At 56.4% G+C, this 19,110-nt stretch overlaps 2 protein-coding genes across 4 annotated transcripts in view; one reads left to right on the top strand and one right to left on the bottom strand.

The window, feature by feature from the left end:
• Nucleotides 1-226: 226 nt before the first annotated feature.
• Nucleotides 227-9,407, top strand: OAZ2 (ornithine decarboxylase antizyme 2). Its single transcript, XM_065733697.1, is given in 6 exon segments — nucleotides 227-319; nucleotides 2,329-2,404; nucleotides 2,406-2,486; nucleotides 5,807-5,982; nucleotides 7,486-7,571; nucleotides 8,579-9,407. Coding segments are annotated over 6 exon segments (573 nt in total). The 5' UTR covers nucleotides 227-299; the 3' UTR covers nucleotides 8,713-9,407.
• A 1,155-nt stretch (nucleotides 9,408-10,562) lies between these two features.
• The window catches only part of ZNF609 (zinc finger protein 609), a 35,586-nt gene continuing 27,038 nt past the window's right edge, over nucleotides 10,563-19,110 (bottom strand). For 2 of the 3 annotated variants that reach the window (XM_065733694.1, XM_065733695.1), the window contains exons 4-10: nucleotides 16,018-16,105; nucleotides 13,537-15,889; nucleotides 12,894-13,263; nucleotides 12,511-12,686; nucleotides 11,838-12,054; nucleotides 11,691-11,760; nucleotides 10,563-11,617 (exon numbers count right to left, since the gene is read on the bottom strand). In XM_065733694.1, coding sequence (XP_065589766.1) covers nucleotides 11,611-11,617; nucleotides 11,691-11,760; nucleotides 11,838-12,054; nucleotides 12,511-12,686; nucleotides 12,894-13,263; nucleotides 13,537-15,889; nucleotides 16,018-16,105 — 3,281 coding nt within the window. In that variant the 3' untranslated portion in view covers nucleotides 10,563-11,610. Of the gene's footprint in view, nucleotides 11,761-11,837; nucleotides 12,055-12,510; nucleotides 12,687-12,893; nucleotides 13,264-13,536; nucleotides 15,890-16,017; nucleotides 16,106-19,110 lie in introns of all 3 variants that reach the window. The other variant, XM_065733696.1, reaches the window with a different exon arrangement.

Raw genomic sequence — 19,110 nt, 5'->3', positions numbered from 1 at the left:
TGCGGAAGTACCGCCGGACCGAGACCCCGCGGACCCGCAGCCATCGTACGGCCGCCGCGAGAGGAAGGGCCGAGGGCGAATCGCACCACGCATGCGCGGCACGGGGGCGCGCGCTGCCTTTGTTTGGGGCGGCGGATCTTCCCAGCCTGCCCGGCGCGAGGAGGGGGCGGGGCCATAGGAAGGGGGCGGGGTCGAGGGGGCGAGGGAAGGGGGCGGGGACAGTCGGAGCGCGGCGGCGGAGGAGGGAGGAGGTGCGGAGCAGAGCGCAGTGCAGCGCAGCGCAGCGGAGGCAGCCGAGGATGATAAACACCCAGGACAGGTGCGCGCTCCTCGGGGAGCCGGGGTCCGTCGGAAGCGGGCGGTAGGCCCGGGGAGCCCCGGCGGGGCGGGCTCAGGGCCCTGCTCGGGCTGCGGCCTTCCCGCGGCTCAGGTGGGCGGTTGGCGGTGTGCTGCGGCCGTCGGCCCCCGCTGGCACGGCCCGGTGCTCGGCCGCCGTGCGCTGAGCGGGGCTCTGCGGCCCTGGGACGTCGGCGCGGGGCGGCCCCGAGCTGTCCGTGGGGCCGCGTGCGGATGGGGCTGCGGAGCTGGCAGGACAGCGGCTGTCCGCTCCGGGGCGCGGAGCTGCGGGTCGCGGTAGCGGGAGGAGCCCGGTGAGCTCGGCGCCTTTCCCTCCGAGGAGCGGCTCCAGCGAGAGGAGGCGGGCGCGGACGGCAGCGCCGTGCCGGAGCTGTGCTCTGAGCCGGCTGTGCTGCGGGGAGAGGAGGCTTTGTCGGGATGCGGTGTGAAGTTCTTCACCGGACTGCTGCCCGTCGGTGCCCGGTGCTGCTATCAGGGCGCTGAGCTGGGCGGCCCGGAGCCTCAGCCCCTTGGAGTAGGGGTCCTGTGTTTTACCGTCTGCGTGTGCCAGAGGAAGCAAAACTGGGAAGTGGCCGGAGCTGCTTTGCATGAAAGCTGCTGCCTCTCTCTTCTTATTTATTTATTCCCCCCCCCCCCACGGCTACACTTCATTATCCAGCTTCTCTATGCATTGGCTGCAAGTTGAAGAGAGCTATCAATAGTACATTGTTAAGTGGGGGGGGGGGGGGGGGGTGAGGGAGGAGGGAAGGGAAAAACAAAGCTGCCAGCAGCTTTCTGGGGGTGGGGAATGGCACAGCAAAGTGCTTTGTCATGCCTCTCAACATCCACTACTACTGAATGCACACTGGTCCATTGATGGCCCCGGTCGCGCTGTGCCAAGGGGACTGTATTAACACAGAGCACAACTGGGGGTGTGCGCCAGGGACTCTGCCTTCAGATATCTGCAGTGTGAGTGCCTCGTGGCTCTTCTCGTGGGTCCAGCAGCCTGCTCTGCAAGCAGCATCTGCCGTAGGCCACGGCTGCATGGGAACACTGCAGAACAGCACTTTCTAGTGAAGCTGAAGAAGGAAATACGTGGAGGAAGAGTGCTCTGCAGAAAACTTCTGCAGAAAGATTGTTTTGGTATGGGGTGGATAGCCAAGACCTTAGCCTGTGTCATAACTGTGCTTGCAAGTTACTGTTTTTGGCACCCACGATTGCTTTGGTTGTTTTCCACCTGCTGCTATGCATTCGTTCCCTGCACACTGCTCCAGGGCGGTGCAGAGCAGCACTCCCTGGATGTGGAGATCACGGAGCAGGACTGGAATGGAAAGCAGCACCTCACCTGAGGAGCTTCAGCACAGACAGCGAGCTGGCGGTGTGTGCAGGGAGCCTGCCCCTTTGCAGCCTTGCTGGTTTTTGGGAGGCTCTGATGGGGTGGTGCCTAAAAACCGATAAAGAACAAAGTCCCTCAGCCCAACCCTGTCCACTACAGGCTCACCTCACAGACACTTGTGTGGTGTTTCACGCGCGCGTGAGAATGCCAGCTGGGATGTTGTGCAGTTTGTTGGAGGTGTCTGAAGAGCCAGCCCTTTCACTCCTCCCTGTTTTGAAAACGTGAAACTTTAAACCTCCTCCTTCAGAGCCCTGTTGATCTATTTGTAGATATTTGTCTATAGAAAATGTGTGCTCATCTGGTCATGCGTTTCAGCCATCTGCTCCTGGCAGGCTTCCAGCCATCCCTTATTAGCAAGGGGTTGCTCAGCACTCTCTCTGGGTTTGTGGCTACCGAAGCCCTCCTCTGTTTCTAGCAAAGCTTTGCTGCTCTCACAGTGTATGTGCAGCAAGGTGGTTTAGTACAGACAGGTGTGGAAGGCCTGTGGGTGCTCCTCCTGTGCCATGGGGGAGCAGGATTACAGGCAGTTTGGAGCTGGGAGCTGGAGCATTGGAAATCTGATCTCCGCTAACTGCTGTTCTCTTTTTCTCTTGCAGTAGTATTTTACCTTTGAGTAACTGTCCCCAGCTGCAGTGCTGCAGGCACATTGTTCCAGGGCCTCTGTGGTGCTCCTGATGCCCCTCACCCACTGTCGAAGATCCCCGGTGGGCGAGGGGGTAGCAGGGATCCTTCTCTTTCAGCTCTGATTTATAAGGTGAGTAACAAATGATGTCCAAATAATGGTCCTTACCCACGTTACAGCTCTGCTTGCTTCCTCCAGGGAATAAACACAAGTAACTCTGAGATAATATAGGGGAACAACAGGTTTTTTTTTTGTTTTTTTTTTTTCAGCAACCTTGCCAGCAGCTCTGACTTGCTTAAGTATCACTGGTTTCTTAATAAACTTTTATTGGAGGTGTGCAGCCAATAGCTGGTGAGCCCCATTCCCAGAGGCTGTTCCAGCTGCTGCCTGTGGAAGCAGCACATGAAGCAATTTCTCAAACATTGTGCAGAGAGAGGAAGCAGAAAGGGGAAAGTTGAGGCAGAAGGGCTGGTCAGCTCCTTCTTGAGCCCTCCAGAAGGCAGTGCTGTCCAGGACTGGGAGCCACCTAAACTCTGTAAAAGCAGCAGGCTGCTCTCAAACTGGGACATTCTTGTGTGCAGGGAAGGACAAGATCACAGTGTTTTTGCAGACTTACCTAGGAGTGCTGTGGCCACCTGTGTTGTAAGGGATATTCCTTTCTGGCTTCCATCTGGATTGACTCTTTGACAGAATAACCGGTGATTGTGCATCTTCTCAGTTATGTTACAGTGGCATGCATCTCTCACCCTTCTGGGATGAGGGCTGTTTTCCACAGACTAGGCTGCAAAGTTGCCTAAATTTATGCTAAGCTTGCAAATTCAGCAGTGTTGTCATAGGTGTTAGTCTCGATTTTAATTACTCTGTGGGAGGCAGGCAGACTTCATATGATGAAATAATTCAGGCCCCTTCAGGTCACAGCTGCACGGTCTCCTCTGGAAATTCATGAGAATGCTTGCTGTTTTGCTGACAAAACCCAGTTTGCTACCAGAACCTCAGTGAACTGACTCCTTCCTTAGCAGAACTCATCTCAGAGTGGAGCAGGTTGTTTTTAAACCGTTCAGAGCGATTTGAAGTCCCATCTTGGATGCAGGTCACTGGGAGCCTGCCTCTCTCTTCAGCCTGCTCAAGTCAGTGGTGCTGCAGCGTGACATGGAAAAGCATCTGGACCCAAAAGCTTAAGTGCCTTTTCCAGCTGTATCAGCTGTTCTAGCTGAGGGGATGACCTTTCTGAATGAGCCTGCCTCCTTCCTGAGTCTGCAGCACAGTGCTTGTGTGCAGCAGCGTTACAAATGAAGCAGCGTGGCCTCCTGTAGTTATTGGTGTTCTTCCGTTCAAAGACTTAACATAAAAAGATCCTAACATCCTCCCTGCCCTGCCAGCACCTACGGGTTTCCCCTGTCCTGCTTGGGGCACTTGAGGAGTGCGACTGGGATGGAAAATCTCGCACTTGGTGAATTGTAACCGAGTGGGAAGTGGTCCTTGTGGCTCTGAGACACCAAAAAGGAGCCTGGGGTTGCAGAGCAGGCAGCTGGGGATAAGAGGCAGAGGGATGGGGGCATTCTGCAGGGATGAGCGAGTGGAAGCTGAATGCCTGTTGCACAAACAGAGTCTTGCTTTGAGTGTGTTTTAAAGGATTCTGGGCTACTGCTTCCCAGGAACAGATTCTCTCCTTGGGATGTCACTATTTTGATACACAGGAATAAAACACAGCCCGTCTTGGGCAGGCGGTATAAATGCAGTTCCCACAGAACCAGGGGAACTAGTTCTGTTAGTCCTTGTAAATGGGAAACCTCACTAGATTCAGAGCACAGAGAAGGCTTTGAAAGTGCCTGACTTCTGCTTGCAGAAGAGCTGGGGGCTCTGGGAGTCCTTCCCTGCTGCTGCAAGCTTTGCAAACCTTCCCACACAAACCGATGTGTGTACCACCCCCTCCCCTGCTTTTCTTAACTTCCTTTTCTTGTTTTTGTGAAGTATGAGAAAAGCATCTGCAAGCTTCTCATACTCGAGATATCTCTTCCAAAGTGAAGAGGCTTTCTGCACAGGAAAAACTGCAGAAGTCACTGCTGAAAGGTGTGTGTGTAATTGCTGTTGTGCTGTTTGTAAATGCACCTCTGTGGTGCAGAGCTCTCGCTGGGCTCAGGCCTCACTCTTGCCACCAGCTCTGTTGTGCCACAGTCAGGTGTCCCCTCTGCAGCAGCAGCTCTTGGTAGATAAGCTTCTGGGTGCACTTGGCTTAAAACCATTACAAAACCCACAGCCTTGTTTCAAGCTCAGCCAATGCATTTACTTCCTGCAGGATATTTATTCTGACCAAGTGTAAACTTGTTTTTCAGCACACAGCTTTGTGCACTTGAGACAAACAGCAGCTTCCTCTGCTCGGGTGACCAGCAGCAGGCAGTTCCCGACTTGCATGCAGAGCTGATGTTGTCACCAGCATTGACGCGTTCAGCAGCTTCTCTCTTGGTGCAGCAATGAAACCAGACGTGTTTGGCTGCTTGGATGTGTGGTACTAGGGGTTAAAACAGTGGGAAGTAAGGTGGAGGAGCCTGGAAATGTTTTCAGAGGTCTTTCTGCTGAGCCACTTCTTTCTGCTGTGCTTGCACTGATGAGGAAACATCCCTTGCCCTCCTGGTTGTGAGGAGGAATGCCATGAATGCAAACTGAACTGCCTTTTCTTGGCTATAGGTGGAATATATTTCTTAAAGATAAAAGGCTGAGGTGTTCTTCCTGCATCTCAGAGCTCACGAGGTTGCCACCATTGCCCTGATAAAACAATTCAGCTGCAGTTGACAGCGTTACGCTGGGACCTAATGAATTTCTTTGGATGTTTTGCTGGGGCTTTTCACAGCTAAATGTGGAAGTCATTACTGGGCAAGCCAGCTGCCTACAAAAACTGTCAGGAGAAGGAATGGCACTTAACCACAGAATTGTTTTCTAGGAACTGCTCAGCTGAATTTGAGGCAGGCAGCATGCTTGGCGTCCTGCTTAGAGCTGTTAGGGGGGCACTCTATGTCTGTGGTCTCTGGAAAAGACCTTGCCACAATCTTCAATCCATGTAGTTTTTGCCTGCTTTGGGATTCTCTCTGTGCTCTGTCTTTTCCTCCCTTAATCCACTGATGTACCAGTTGGCTGTAAGGTCCAGGGAAGCAATTTGTGGTCATCCCTCAAACAAAAACACTGTGCCGGGGAGCAGGGTGACAAGAGTGGTGAGACTGCAGTGGCAGATGCTGTTCCAGCATGTTGGTTCAGCCTTCAGGGCTCACTCACAGACTGCCCTCCAAAATCTGAATGGCCCCTTGCTGCCCAGGGAAGGAGTGTAGGGCAGATAGGCAAAACTGCACTCATGTGAACAGGAAAATGCATTCAGAGCTCTGCTCCAAGGGCTGAATGCTCGTCATGGTGCATCTGTACCCTATGGTATGTTTCATGAGCTCTCCCCCTCCCCTGTGCAGGACGAGAAGATCACTGTTAGCCAAGATGTCCCAGTGCACGAAGGGAAGCCTCATGTTGTCCACTTCCAGTACAAGGTCACAGAGGTGAAGACCTCCTCCTGGGATGCCGTGCTTTCGAATCAGAGCCTCTTTGTGGAAATCCCTGACGGGCTCTTAGCTGATGGAAGCAAGGAAGGGTAAGTTTGGGGTCCCAGAGCTGTGTATGTGGAGTTCTGCTTATGTTTGTGATGCGGTGTGTGCAGGGAGGTGAGCTGTATGTACAGCAGCTCTGCTTCCTGGTTTTACACCCGAAGTATGTCCTTAACTCTCTTGTCTTCAGAGAAGTGTACATGGGAGGCTAACAGGAGGGTATTTTCCCCTTGGTGGCCTTTCAGGATGGGTTACTGCTTTTTGAGTCCCTTTGCTGATGAAAAATACTCAAGAAATGAGTGGAGCAATTCTTTGCATACTTTGTGGAAAATTTTATTCTGCTGGCCAATTGGCAAGCTTCTTTTGGCAAGTGTCTTCCTCTCTTTCAGGGGGGAAAACTCCATTATATTGCTGTGCTCCTTCTCATCAGTAGGTGGTTCTGCTGTTGGGCTGCTGCCATGCAGGCTGTGTGCTCTGCCAGAGCCTCTGATTTTTCTTTGCTGGCAGAATACAGCCGTGTTTTGTCCAGACAGCTCTGCTCTGGGAAGTTTGTGTAAGAACAGCTTCCAGAGCAGCTTCCCCTGCCAAGCACATCGCCGGAGATCTCTCTGGTGGGGAGCACTGTGGCATAGATGTGGCTTTGCTGGGTTCCTGTGCAGAGCCCTCTGAAGTCCTTCTGAACTTCAAGATGGACTTAATCAGCAAACGATACCAGCTCATCACAAGAAAAGCCTCCTTGGGCACCTCCAGCCCTGCCGTTCCTGCTGCCTGGTGCTGGCTCCCAGGTTCAGGGGCTGTGTGGGTGTCTGTGTGATCCTCGTGCTCAGCCCCACGTACACCCCGTGACCCTGGGGCCGGATTCCTGGGGGGCTTTCCCCCACTCCACTCATCACAGCTTCAAGCATGATTCCCCAGGCTTATTTTTAGCTAGGTAAAACAGCCTAGTAGAGGCTATAATTAAAGTAGTTCATTACCATATTAACAAAATCCTCGCAAATTTAATCTCCCTCGGCGTGCTCTGGTCTCGCTGACTGCTGTTTAATTAGATCCTGATTCTAGCCCTGCTTGTCCCTGCTCTTGCAGCCTGCATCGCAAATGGCAACAGGGCTGCATGGGGCTTAGTGCTTCTCTGTGCCCACCAGCAGGGGACAAATAATTGGGGATAGGAAGGAAGCTGGGTTCTGCTGTGCAGCACCTTGGCTGTGGCAGCCAGGTGATGTGCTCAGGAAACAGCTTCATGTGTTAGGGGCTGTGTGTGTCGCCAGGAGAGGGAATGAATGCACGCAGCTGCAGTGCTCAGCTTCCCACCTCCAAAGGCTTTGGTGCAGAGCTGCTGGGGCTGGGTGTTGTAGGTGCCAGGGATGCAAACTTGGGGCCGGGCACAAAGGCAGGAAACCCATTGTTTTGGCACTCATTGTTTGCGGGGAGAGACATCTATGAACAAGTCATCTGTCTGCCGACAGCATCCACGCTGCCGGTGGTGCTCAGTGGCTTCCTCAGGACAGGACTTCCTATAGCTGATGTTCTTTTGTCTTCTTGCTCCTTGGCAGGTTATCAGCACTGCTGGAATTTGCTGAAGAAAAAATGAAAGTCAACTATGTGTTTATTTGCTTCAGAAAAAGCAGAGAAGATAGAGGTGAGAGCTCTCCCGCTGTGAGATTTGCTCCTTAGATGTAAAGCAGTGCTGCTGATCCCATGCAGGAACCTGGCGTGTGCCGGGGCACCGGGGGATGCTTCCTCCTGCAGGAGTCCTTACATGTGCTGCTTTTTTGGGAGTATTTCCTTGTCCATGAAGTTAAGCCTCCTTCTTGGAGGAGGAGTGGAGGTATTTGGCACCAACCTCTGTGGTTTGAAGGGGAAAAACGGAGAGGTTACCAGCCAGGACTGTTAGCTCATTGCCCCAATGCCCTTCTGCTTTTTAAAGCTCTCCCAGCACTTTTGCCCTTCCTAGGCCTGCAGGTAATCCTGCCTCGAAGGGAGATGCTTATGGCTTAAGGGGGCTGCTTTAGGATCTAAAGATAGATGTGTTGGGTGAGCGATTAGAGCACGGAAGTTGGAGGAGATTTGTGATGAGGTACCAAGCTATGGATGTGTCACTGCAGATCTTAATAGACGTGGGCTCGTCAACGAGCAGTTGCCGTGGCAGGAGTAATTCAAGCCTTAATTCTAATTTTACTCTGCTACATCACAAGCTGCTCTGTACTCCTCGAAGCAGAGCATGCTATTACCGCTAAGCCACGCTGAGCCCAGGAAGATGTCACTCCACGTACACCAGAAATAATTTTCAGCTGAACGAGTTCTCGCTCACGTTGCTCTGGCAGTGGCTGCGTAGGTGACCTCTGTAGTGGAGGAGACACCTGATGCTGGGTTCTGCTTGCTTTCCAGTTAGTAAGGCAGGGGCTGTTGCTGTTAAACCTGGTTGTGCCTGGAGGCCGATGGCCGCAGGGTGCCCTACGCTGGGGGTGGATGTCCCAAGCACAGAGGCTGCAGCACCCAAATAAAAACACAGAGTGAAAAGCATCAGCGTGCTGCGGGAGGGCTGCACATCCCCACTGCGCTCTGGGGTGGTGTTTGAGGCTCCTAGAGCGAGGCAGGTGCAGAGGGATGGCTCCTGGTGGTAACACATTTCTTTCTCTTTGATAGCACTGCTCCTGAAGACTTTCAGCTTCTTGGGCTTTGAGATTGTGAGGCCTGGTCACCCCTCTGTCCCATCACGGCCAGATGTGATGTTCATGGTGTACCTCCTGGATCAGAACTCTTCCTCTGATGAAGAATAGCTGCTGTGGGGGACCCGAGCGTGACTTGAAAACGCTTTTGAGGAGAGAGGGTTACATCTCTTCTCTTAAGTAAAGGGAAAACAAGCTTCTGTTGGACTGAAACCGCATTTCTCATTGTTAGATTGGCCTGTGTATCCTCAGAGTTGACTATCTCATTGAAACGTGTTGCCTAGAGAACTATATATACACACATGTAATCACCAAATAGTAAATGGAAGATGTTTATCAAGTGGCATAGGAGCTCCTGCCACGCAGCTGTGTGGTGTGCTAGCCTCGGGGCGCCTCGTGCGGGGCTGCACGGGGAGCACAGCGGTAGGTGCAGCATCATCAACCCGACTTCTCTGCATCAGTGTTGGTCTGTCCCCATCACCTGATGTGTGGTGCGCTCCACTGACCGACCACCTCTTGGTTTTCACTCAGACTCTTAAATGTAAGGCATGTGTGGGGGTTAGACACATGGAGGTGTGAGTTAACTTCTAACACTATGGTGAAACCTGTCTGTGTCTCTGCTTTGGGGCAGCCAATGCTGTTTTAACTGGTCTAACTTTTCATTTTCCTTTTTTCTTTCTTCTTTTCAAGAACATCCACCCAACCTTCTTTCCTCTTTCAGCTTTTGTTTAAGCAGTCTTACTCCGTTCAATGTTACCACTGCACTATCACCATGTTCAATAAAAGGGGCATTCAGATTAACTTCACCCAGCTGGGGCTGCTTCTTTGAAGAGCGGGGCATTCCTCGTAGTGCAGCGGTTCCTGTGGGGCAGAGGAGTGGTGAGAGCTCCATCTGGGGGCTGTGGCCACGGGTCCCATCGCAGTGGGTGCTGTCCTCACCCGTGTCCTGCCCCCAGCGCTGAGCTCCTGCTCGGGTGTGATGCTTTGCCTCTCTGGGGCTGTGTGCACGGGGTGTAGGGCCGCACGGTGCCCCAGGACGTGCTGCTGGTGCACCCTAGGCCGGTTTCTGCGTGTGGAGGTGTCTGTGAGGAGGGCTCTATGCACTCCTGCTCTCCGGTGGAGGATTTCATTAAAGCAGAAGCTGAGCCATTCTGTAACCATTGTGTTCGGGTGTTTTCTGTCTGGGGTGGGGCTGGGATATGAGCTGGTGTGAATAAATCATCTTCAAGTTTGTGTCTCTTTGCCCTCCTTCCCTTCCAGTGTGATGGAAGCAGGGCATATGTGAGCTTGAGGGGTTGCCATCCCTTTCCAAGTCCCTCAGTTGAACCCATTGCCACGCTCCCTCCCTGGGGGTTGCTGGGCCCGGCAGTGGGGCGAGGATGGGCTCCTGAGCTCAGTACCACCCTGCTTCCACCACTCCTATCCCTTCACTTAACTGCTGCCCATTAAAGCCTTACTTAGGCCTGTTGCAGCTCAGCAGCTGACTCTGGAGAGTCCCTAATCAGTTATCCCTTTAAGTGCACTTCCAGGGCTTTTAATGGCACAGGGACATGTACCATGCTGAGCACCAGGGGCTGTCTGTGGATCCCCCACCCCAACACCCTGCAGTGCAGGGGAGCGGGGATGGGAAGAAGAAGCCACCCTCACAGGTTTGTGATTGTCTCTTAAAAAGATTTATTCTCTCTCCTTGCCCAAATGTACAAAGGCAAGAAGAGTACAGTTTGTATATATATATATTTATATATATATATATAAAAAACAAGGAACTTGGTAATAATGTACACTTTACAGAAGGGCAGAATCAGGAAGACTGAAATGAAACCCAACACAGCAACTCCAATGGAAACAAGAGCTATCAACACCAACGGCTCTGCTCCGCCTGCGGTCACTGACCCTACGGGGCGGGGCGGCCCTGGCCATGGGGTGAGCCCACAGCACCCGGCCCCACTGCCCCAGAGAACGGCCACTGGGAGAGCAATGAGCCAACCCAGGAGGCAGCGGGGAGCAGCGCGCTGCCGGGCGTCCCTCGGGCTGGGAAAGGTGGGAGAGCAGGGGGACGGGAAGAAAACAAAACCCAAAAACAACAGCTTTCAAACAATTGCTTTTTACAGTATGTACAGAGCATCCCGGTACAGCAGCCCTGGGGCCGGGGGTGCCCCGCGCACGCACAGCGGAGACGGCACTGCGGCCCTGGCCTGGGGGGGGACACAGTGGGGCCGAGGTAGCGCTGGGCGGGGGGCGGCGGGTGGGCAGAGGACCAGAAAGCCCCTGTCCTCAGGCGCAGGGAGCGGCAGCAGCGACCTCGTGCCTCCGGGCAGAGCCTAAGTGTGCTTGTTCCTCACCGAGCTATGCCCGCAGCCCGGGGAAGCCGATGGGAGAGGTGAGGGTGCGAGGGGAGCAGCACCCTGAGGGGCACGGCTCAGAGCCCAGGGGGAAGCCGTGGGGCCGGGCAGCACAAGGCACTGGGGAGAGACCCCGGCAGCGGGGCAGGTGGTGGGGGTCCCGCTGCCCAGCCTGGGGCGAGGGGCTGCAAGAGGCGTATGGGGGAGCTGTGCCCCCCCTCCCCTGCCACCCACCTCCCACAGCTCCCTGAGACTGCTGTAGTGCAGGGCTCGGCCTGGCCGTAGCTCCATGGGGCCAAGGGGCAGCGTCCCAGCCCCACTGCCCCACGCCACGCGCTGCTCAGTCCCACGGCGAGGCCACAAATTCATCCGGAGACCTCAGTGCTTCCGTTTCCTCTTCATATGCACCAGGCGGGCGATCCGCTCCCATCTCGAGCGCCAGAGCCCAGGAGAATAAATACTTCTGCAGGTGCCAGCTCGCCGCTCACCGAAGGGCTGTGGGGCTCAGTGTGTGTCCGACGGGGGGGGGAAGAGAGGACAGTCTGCCTCAGACGGCGGCAGAACATCCAGCAGAACAATCAACACCATTCAACTGATGTCTACAGGAGTCTCCAGCGCATCCCCATGTGAGCCTGTCACATGCCTGCTGCGCAGCCCGGTCCCGGTGTCACGTCCTGCCAGAGCCCGGGGCTCAGCCCACACCCAGGGGCCGAGCCCAGCGCCCCGTGGCAGCCTTACCGTCCTCACCTGCGGGGCGGCGGGTAGAGGGAGGGCGCGGAGCCCTGCTGGCTGGCCACGATGGCCGTGGAGGACAGACCTGCAGGGAGAGGGGGTGTCAGCAGCCAGGCCGGGAGCAGGGTTCGTGCTGCCCAGCAGGGCCCACACAGCTCTCACCTGTTGCATAGGGCAGGTTGTACTGCGCCGGCAGCAGCGAGTACCCAAGGTGGTGATGGTGGTGGTGCGTGGAGAGCAGGCGCTGAGATGGTGAGGTCCGGGGCCGCTCGGCGCTCCTCTCCCCGCTGCTGGCTCCTCCGATGCTGCTGCAGCTCCCGCTGCCCCCTACCACTCCACAGCCGCCGCGGTCCCTCTCCTGAGCTGTCTTCTCACTTATCTGTGGGGGAGAAAGCAGTGGGCGCTGATGGACAGGGGAACCCAGCACAGAGGGCTGCCCCGATGGCACAGCGTCACCCTGTCTCACCCTGGGGTGCCCCCGGCGCTGAGCAGAGCGAGGGGAAGGCAGATGAGAGCCAACAGCACGTCTCAGCCCAGCAGCTCCTCCCAGCTCCTGAGCAGGGGCCACCTTGGAGCCCGTTTCCCACTCAGAGAGGAGCTGCCTGGCAGCCCTACACTGCTGTGGGATGCAAACCACCCTTGCATCCTGCCCGTCCACCCACAGGGCTGTGCACCTCACTAGAGCAGCCCTGCATGAAGGTTTGGCTCATCCAGCCCAAAAAGAGCTGCATTGTGGGATTACCCTACAGCCCCAGACCTCCTTCGGCAGGAGCTCCTCCAGGCTTCAGGCACCTCCCTGAAGCTCCTGCAAGCTGGCAAAGCTGCTGATTCTCACCGTGGGTGATTTGCTCTTGTAGTGGCTGGCGTGCTGCTGCAGGATGTCCAGGGCCTTGGACTCAGAGCTGGACTTACAGCCAACACTCGGGCTGGCGCGGGACTTGTCACTGTCATCGCTCCCGGACGCCTTGCTCCCGTAGGGTGAGAAGGAATAACTGGAGGGAAGGTACGAGCCTGCAGGGGAAAGGCAGCAGTCAGCACGCACAGAGGAGAGGTGTGCCACTCTGCACCAAGCGAACAACCCAGCAGAGCGGCACCGTCACCCCAGCTGTCGCTCCCCTGTGCCCACCCACCGGTTCCTGGAGCATGGCCACCAATGTCACCGTGGGACTGGGCTGGGACACAGGCACTACTGCCCCTGGGATGGCCATGGCTCCTTACCTGGGTAGTTCTGCATCATGACGGTGGGCATGGCCCGGTAGCTGGGGTGGTTGGGGTCGTACGACTGGCTGTAGGAGTAGCCGTGCATGTAGGGGATGTAGGATTGGTGCTGCGAGAGGGGAGAGGACACGGGGACGTGGACACTGGGCCTGGGGTCCTTCCCCACCATGCGAGCCTCCTCGGTGGGGGTCAGCTTGCACTCGGAGCTGGTGCTCTCTTTCCCATCCTCCTTGGACACCACCACTTCTTTGCTCCGATTTCTTTCTTCCTTCAACTTCCTGTCCCGCTCCTCCTTCCACCGCTCATCCTCCGTCTTGATGTCCGAGTACTTCGCCGGGTAAACGTAGGTCCACATCCGGGGCTCTGCCTCCTGCGAGAAGCACACCAATGTCAGGCAGCTGCCTCCCCCCAGCCCCACGTGTCCCTAGACCAGTGGAGACCGGGCAGAGAGCAGCACAACCCCTGCCCCTTCCCCAGGCTCTCCGTGTTCCCCCCGGTGGCCCCACAGCCAACGTGGAAAATCATGGAGTCCCTTCTTGATGGGAACAAGCCCTAGATTAGAGGACAACGTACATCTTCTGCAGTGACAACCCTGGAAAACCCACGGGGAAAGCTCACCAAGTGGGCAGTGGGCTGACATTACCTGTCTGTACCAGAGCACGGGGTCCACCTCCGCCTGCCGGCTGCATTCAGAGCCACCCTTCGTCTCTGTGGTCTCCTTGCCAAGGTGGCCGGCCTCGCTCAGCTTCACCTTCAGCCCCTCGGCCACCTGGCTGCCTGACAGCTTGGACGAGTCCTCCAGCTTGGGGATGATGACGGATTTGGCCATGTCAGCACCTCCATGCTCCTTGGCCTTGCTCAGCCCCGACTTGACGAGGTCGGTGAGGCTGGGCGCTTTGGTGAGCGTTGGGGGCATGGGCGGCTTTTGCTTCCACTCCTCCTTAAGAGCTGCTTCCCTCTCCTTCAGGCCAAGCTCTGCCTTCTTCTCCAGCCCTCTCTGCTGCTGCTGCTCCAGGCTCTGCCTCTGCTTCTGCTGCTCCTCGTACTGCTGCCGGTAGGCAGGGTTGGTGCTCAGCAGGTGAGCATGGTAGCCCTGCTCGTTGTAGCCATAGGGTGGCACATAGGCATACTGGTTGTAGTAGAGGGACTGCATGTACATGTTGGGACGCTGCTGGATGACAGAGGGCTGCTGGCTGGAGCTGCCCAGCTCTGTCTTCTTCTCTTCAGCACCCTCACTCTTCACCTTCACCTCCGGGTTCTCCTGCTCCTCGTCCTTCTTCAGCTTCAAGGCTTGTGTCTCAGCCGCAGCCTGGCTGCTGGAGTTCAAGGGCCCCGGGCTTGCCTGAGGGTAGCCAGGGGAATAGTAGGTTTCAAAGCCTTGGTAATAGGGAGACTCTTTGCTCTGTGGTTGTGGGGGGAAAAGGGCTTTTTTGGCTCCATCCTTGACAAGCTGCTCTGGGTCCTTTGCCTTCACACTCTCCAGCTTGCCCTCACCATCCTCCCCAGCATCAGAGATGTCTGAGTAAGCCGGGCTGTTGGTTTTCACCGAGCTCGCCTCCGCCCCGTTCTGGGTGACGACGTGCAGCGGGGTCATGGGTTGGGCAGGGTTGGCGTTCTCCAGCCTGCTGGCACCACCGATGGAAGGGCTCGGGGCGTTGTCGGTGAAGCTGTAGATTTTATCTGCCTCAGCCTTGATGCTGGCAAGCCGACTCTGGTGCGGGTCGGAGGAGCCATTCAGCAGTCCCTCGCTTTTTGTCCCAAGATCGCTTGTTTCCCCCCGGAACGGGCTCTTCCCTTCCTCTGCCCTGCACACCTTGCCAGGAGTCAGAGGGTTTTCTACCTCCTTGGGCTCCTTTTTCTTCTTGTCCTTCTTCTTCTTCTCCTTGGAAGGGGTGAGGGCAGGGTTGACTGCAAAGGGCTCACCCATCACCGTAGGTTTGGGCTGGATGGGTTTGAGCTGGGGGCTGTTGGGCATGGTCTGCACCACAGTGGTGGTGAGGCCCGCGGAGGACCCAGGGCTGGCTGCGGTGAGGGTGGCCGTCTGGAAGGTGTAAATAGGCTGTGGGGGAATGGCAGGGGCAATGGGTCTGGCAGACTTCAAGCTTTTGGAAGGCATCTTCTCCTGCTTAGCACCAGATGCCTTCTTGGACTTGTCCTTATCCACGCACCTCTTCTCCAGCGAGTCAAAGCCATCGTTGCTCGTCTCGTCGGCCACCGAGGGACCATCCTCAGAGCCATCGTTGGACAGGGCACCGGGGTCGGTGTCTCCTTCCCCCGTCAGCTTCTTCTTGCAGGGGACCTTGGCGCTGAACTTGCTGGATGGGGAGGGACTGTGGGGCTCCATTAAGCGGACCTTGGGAGTGGCTGAGCGTGCCGGCGAGAGCGAGCCCTTCTGTGACACAGCAGCACCATTGCAGCTCCCGACATCGGCGTGCAGGGAGGGCTCCTCGCCGTACTCACTGTCCACGTCAGCCTCCAGCTTGCTGTCATCGTCCGTATGCGCGTGGGCCTGGTGATACTTCAGCCCGTTGATGTGCTTGTACTTCTTGTTACAGTTGGGGTGGGGACAGTCGATGAGGATGGGAGAGGGGCAGTTGCGGTCGAGGACAGCCGGCTCCACCTTGACTGCGGTGGGGGGCACGGCTGCCGAGCCCATCGAGTTCGTGCGGATGCGTTTGCTGCCCTTGGAGTCCTCCGAGCTGGAGTTGAGCTCCATGTCAGAGAGGGGTTTGCTCTTCCGCTTGGTGACGGACGAGGGACTGGCCTTCACATCTTCCGCCGTGCCGCTGGGCGGCGTGCGGTGGTCCGAGGAGTTCTGGCTCCCGCGGCGCCCTTTGCTGTTGGCTCCCGCCCGGGTCTTGCTGCTATTGCTGGTCCCTTTGCTGTCCGAGGCGGCGGCCGTCTCGTTCACAGGCGTGTTGCTGTTGGGACGCATGCGTTTGCCTCGGCCCCGGCCATTGCGCATCTCCAGGTCGCTGGTAGGAGAGTCACAGAACCTGCGGAAAGGAGACAAGGGGGTTACTGTGTGATGGCCCCACCGTGCTTCCCTGGGTGTGTTTGAGCCCTGTGCCTGGGTGAGTAGGGCTGGGAGCCCTGGTGCTGCCCAACCCAGCCCTGCACTTACCGGGGAGGTGCCCAGTCGTGCTGCGTGCAGTCCAGCAGCGTCCCCACGTATGTCTTGTTCCTCCAGGTCACATTGACCACTAGCATACCTGCAAGGCAAAGGGACAGAGTCGCACGGGTGGGTCCCCCCTCTCCTGCACACTGAGCAACAGAAGAAGGGGGATTTACATCTCATGCTCTAGGGTGGGCAGAGGGCACCCCAACACATCTCGAGAGCCTGCGGTGGGGGAAGGGACCTGCACTGAGCAAGTGTCACAAAGCCCCCGCTGTGGCTGCAAACCCCATGTCCCCATGGAGGGGACGCGACTGCCACTAGATGGCAAACTGAGCCCAGTGTCCCCACCACGCGGGCTCAGGGTGGTGATGGGGGCTGGGGCTTTCTTTGGAGAAAGCATCATCTGCTGCTTTGCTTGGCTCCTGTGCTTCTTTCTCGGGGTCTTCTGCAGCATCTCATGGCTCTCCCCATTGCTGCAAGCAGGGAAGGCACAGCCTGCTCCCAGCCGGCGAGCCCACCCAAGGCTAGCACCTTCTGCAATCTACAAGGGCTTCCATAAGCAAGCGATGGCACTACGTACTCCGAGGCCATTAGCAGAGTGAAACTCAAGTGGGTATTTCCTCCCAGCGATGGACTGCTCTGATTACTGCATAACTAATTTGACCAGGAGCAGAGTCCATAGCGCTGAGTGCATTTATCTGAGCAAGGTAAAACTTGGGAGATAGAAATCTCATTTACAAGGGCAGACGAGTGCAGCTAGATATACAGCCGCGCAGCCCTGGAAGATGGATGGAGCCCAGGGAGCCCACAACAGCTGTGCCTGAAGCACATTTGTAAATCTCAGGCTGCGGCCTCGCTCAGAAGGTGCCAGCAGCCAGCTGCAGGCTTTGCAGGGATAACGTCGGAAACAGAGAGATGCACACAGAGCTGTGGTCCCTGAGAGATGAAAGACAGAGCACTGGCGCGGGCTGTTCCTTCCTCCCTGCACAGCAGCAAGCCCTCTGCCATGCTCCAGCCTATATTTAACCCGCTGCAACCAATCATCCCAAATCCCCTCCTAATCCACCGCCAATAACCCAGGACAATTTAAAGCATGGGGATGGATGCTAAGCAGCTTTTTTCACCCGCCGTCCCCTGCGGGTGCTCGTGGACACAAGGGCAGGCAGCGATGTCCTGCACTCAGCATTGGAGGGCAACGTGTCACCGGCATCCCAGCAGTCCCTAAGCCTTTGTCCTTGGCTGGAAAAACCCTGGGAGGCGGAGAGCTCTGCGCCACACAGCTGAGTGCAGTGCTTTCCACACTACCTGGGAGGGCTGGAGCCGCAGCACTGTGCAGCCAAGCAGTACTCCAGCCCCACCTGCTTTCAGGGGGAAGTACCACTGCTGATGTCACTGCAGCAGGGTGCAGAGAGAGGGATGAACAGAGGGTGATGCTGCCAGGCTGCTCCTGAGGTGTAACGTGCTGCATGGAGAGGAGACCCAGCAAGAGTGCATGCAGACAAAGAGGTGAGCGTGGCAGTGCGGAGCGCTCTGCTGGCCAGGCCCCCATTTTGGAGTAGTTGGGCTGTCTTCCTCCAGAAATCAAGCCGAGGAGACAGGAGCTGGGCACCACAATGGGGTATCCATCTGCTGGGACAGATCCAGGCCGAAGCTTTGCGTGTGAGGAAGGTTTAATTTCCAGCACAGCCAGTCCATTAGCTCCCTAATTAGAGCAGTGCTCAGCTCCCGGCCCTGCTGGCTCTCCCATACGGGCACAGACGGCTTCAACTCCTTCTGCCTCTGATGTTCAAGGGCTGAACAAGCGGCTCCATGGCACGCAGAGCATTCCTAGCCCCACAGAGATGCTCCCATCCAGCAGTTCCCATGCTAGAGAACAGCTGCGGAGAGCTCTGCTACTTTGCTGTTAACCTGTGGGGCAGGAGCCCTCTGCAAGGTGATGGGACAACAGCAAGGCACATTTCCCACCAAAAAGAACAGTCAGCCACAAACCATAGGATGGGATTCTTCTGCTAAATGCATCCTCCTGGAGAAGGGAGGCAGAGGAACCGACAAGTGCGCTCCCACAAAGTGTGGCACAAAGTGATTGCAGCTCAAGAGCCTCCTTGCAAGCAAGCCCTCTAATCCATGAACAGTGGTTAGGGTAGGAACCCAGCTATCACCTAGGGCAGCAAGGTACGTGCCTCAGGCACTTCGACACCAGCAACAGCCCTGTCTGGAGCAGAATATTGTTCACCTGTTGATAAAACAGCCTTCATACAAAGCTGACAGGTGCTCGCATAAACAGAGCTTGGAGAGTGATAAGCAGTGCATTAGCTCTGCTCGAGCTCCCTGCCTCCCTGCACTGTCAAGCATCCTGCCAGCCAATATTAGATCCGAAGCGTCTGCGCTGCGGGAGTACCAGGAAATTATGCATGATAAAGCCCCTCTCCCCCATGCTGGTGAGTGAGCAGCTGCCTCGCTCCCAGGGATGCTGCTTCCCCAGCTGGGGCACATCAGGACGGCGGCACCAAGAGGGGCTGATGTCCCTTGCCCAGAGGTTTCCGTTGTGCTGTGCCACGTTGCTCAATGCTCCAGGGGTTTGGATCCCAATCGCTGGGTTACTGCACAGCAATGTGGATCAGGTCTGGTCACTGCTCTGGGTGAGCGCAGCAAGGACGTGCCACCCCACTGCTGACACCGGCCAAGAGGATGGAGGAGAGCTGGGAGCTAATGAGGCAGCAAGCAGAGCGATGCTCTCCGCTATAATGAGATCAGCTAATAGTTCCTGCAGATCGAAATCACACCTAACAGAATTAGGGAAACTGCCAAGGCAGATGCTCCTGGGAAAGGCATTTAACGAAGCACATTCCCTGCACGAGATGGGAACGGAGGTGTCACCATTGTGGTGGTGGGACAGCACGGAGAAGCAGTGGCCGCTGCTGGGGACAGAGGAGGAAGCTGGGTGTGACCATGGGAGGCATCGATCAAGGCAGGAGAACATCATGAGACCTGTGGGAGAGCCATCGCAGTCGGGATGGCTCCGCTTGTCCTTGTCAGGATGCCAAACTATTGGTTGCCCTTGGCTTTACGGTGCCTTCGCTTTGATTTCCAGGTCATGAG

The sequence above is a fragment of the Cyrtonyx montezumae genome, unplaced genomic scaffold (genome assembly GCF_038088225.1).
Source record: "Cyrtonyx montezumae isolate F1298 unplaced genomic scaffold, pur_monq_1.0 scaffold_17, whole genome shotgun sequence".
Taxonomy (NCBI): Eukaryota; Metazoa; Chordata; class Aves; order Galliformes; family Odontophoridae; genus Cyrtonyx; species Cyrtonyx montezumae.
Note: the sequence above shows the minus strand (reverse complement) of the source record. Positions and strands in the feature narration are given on the sequence as shown.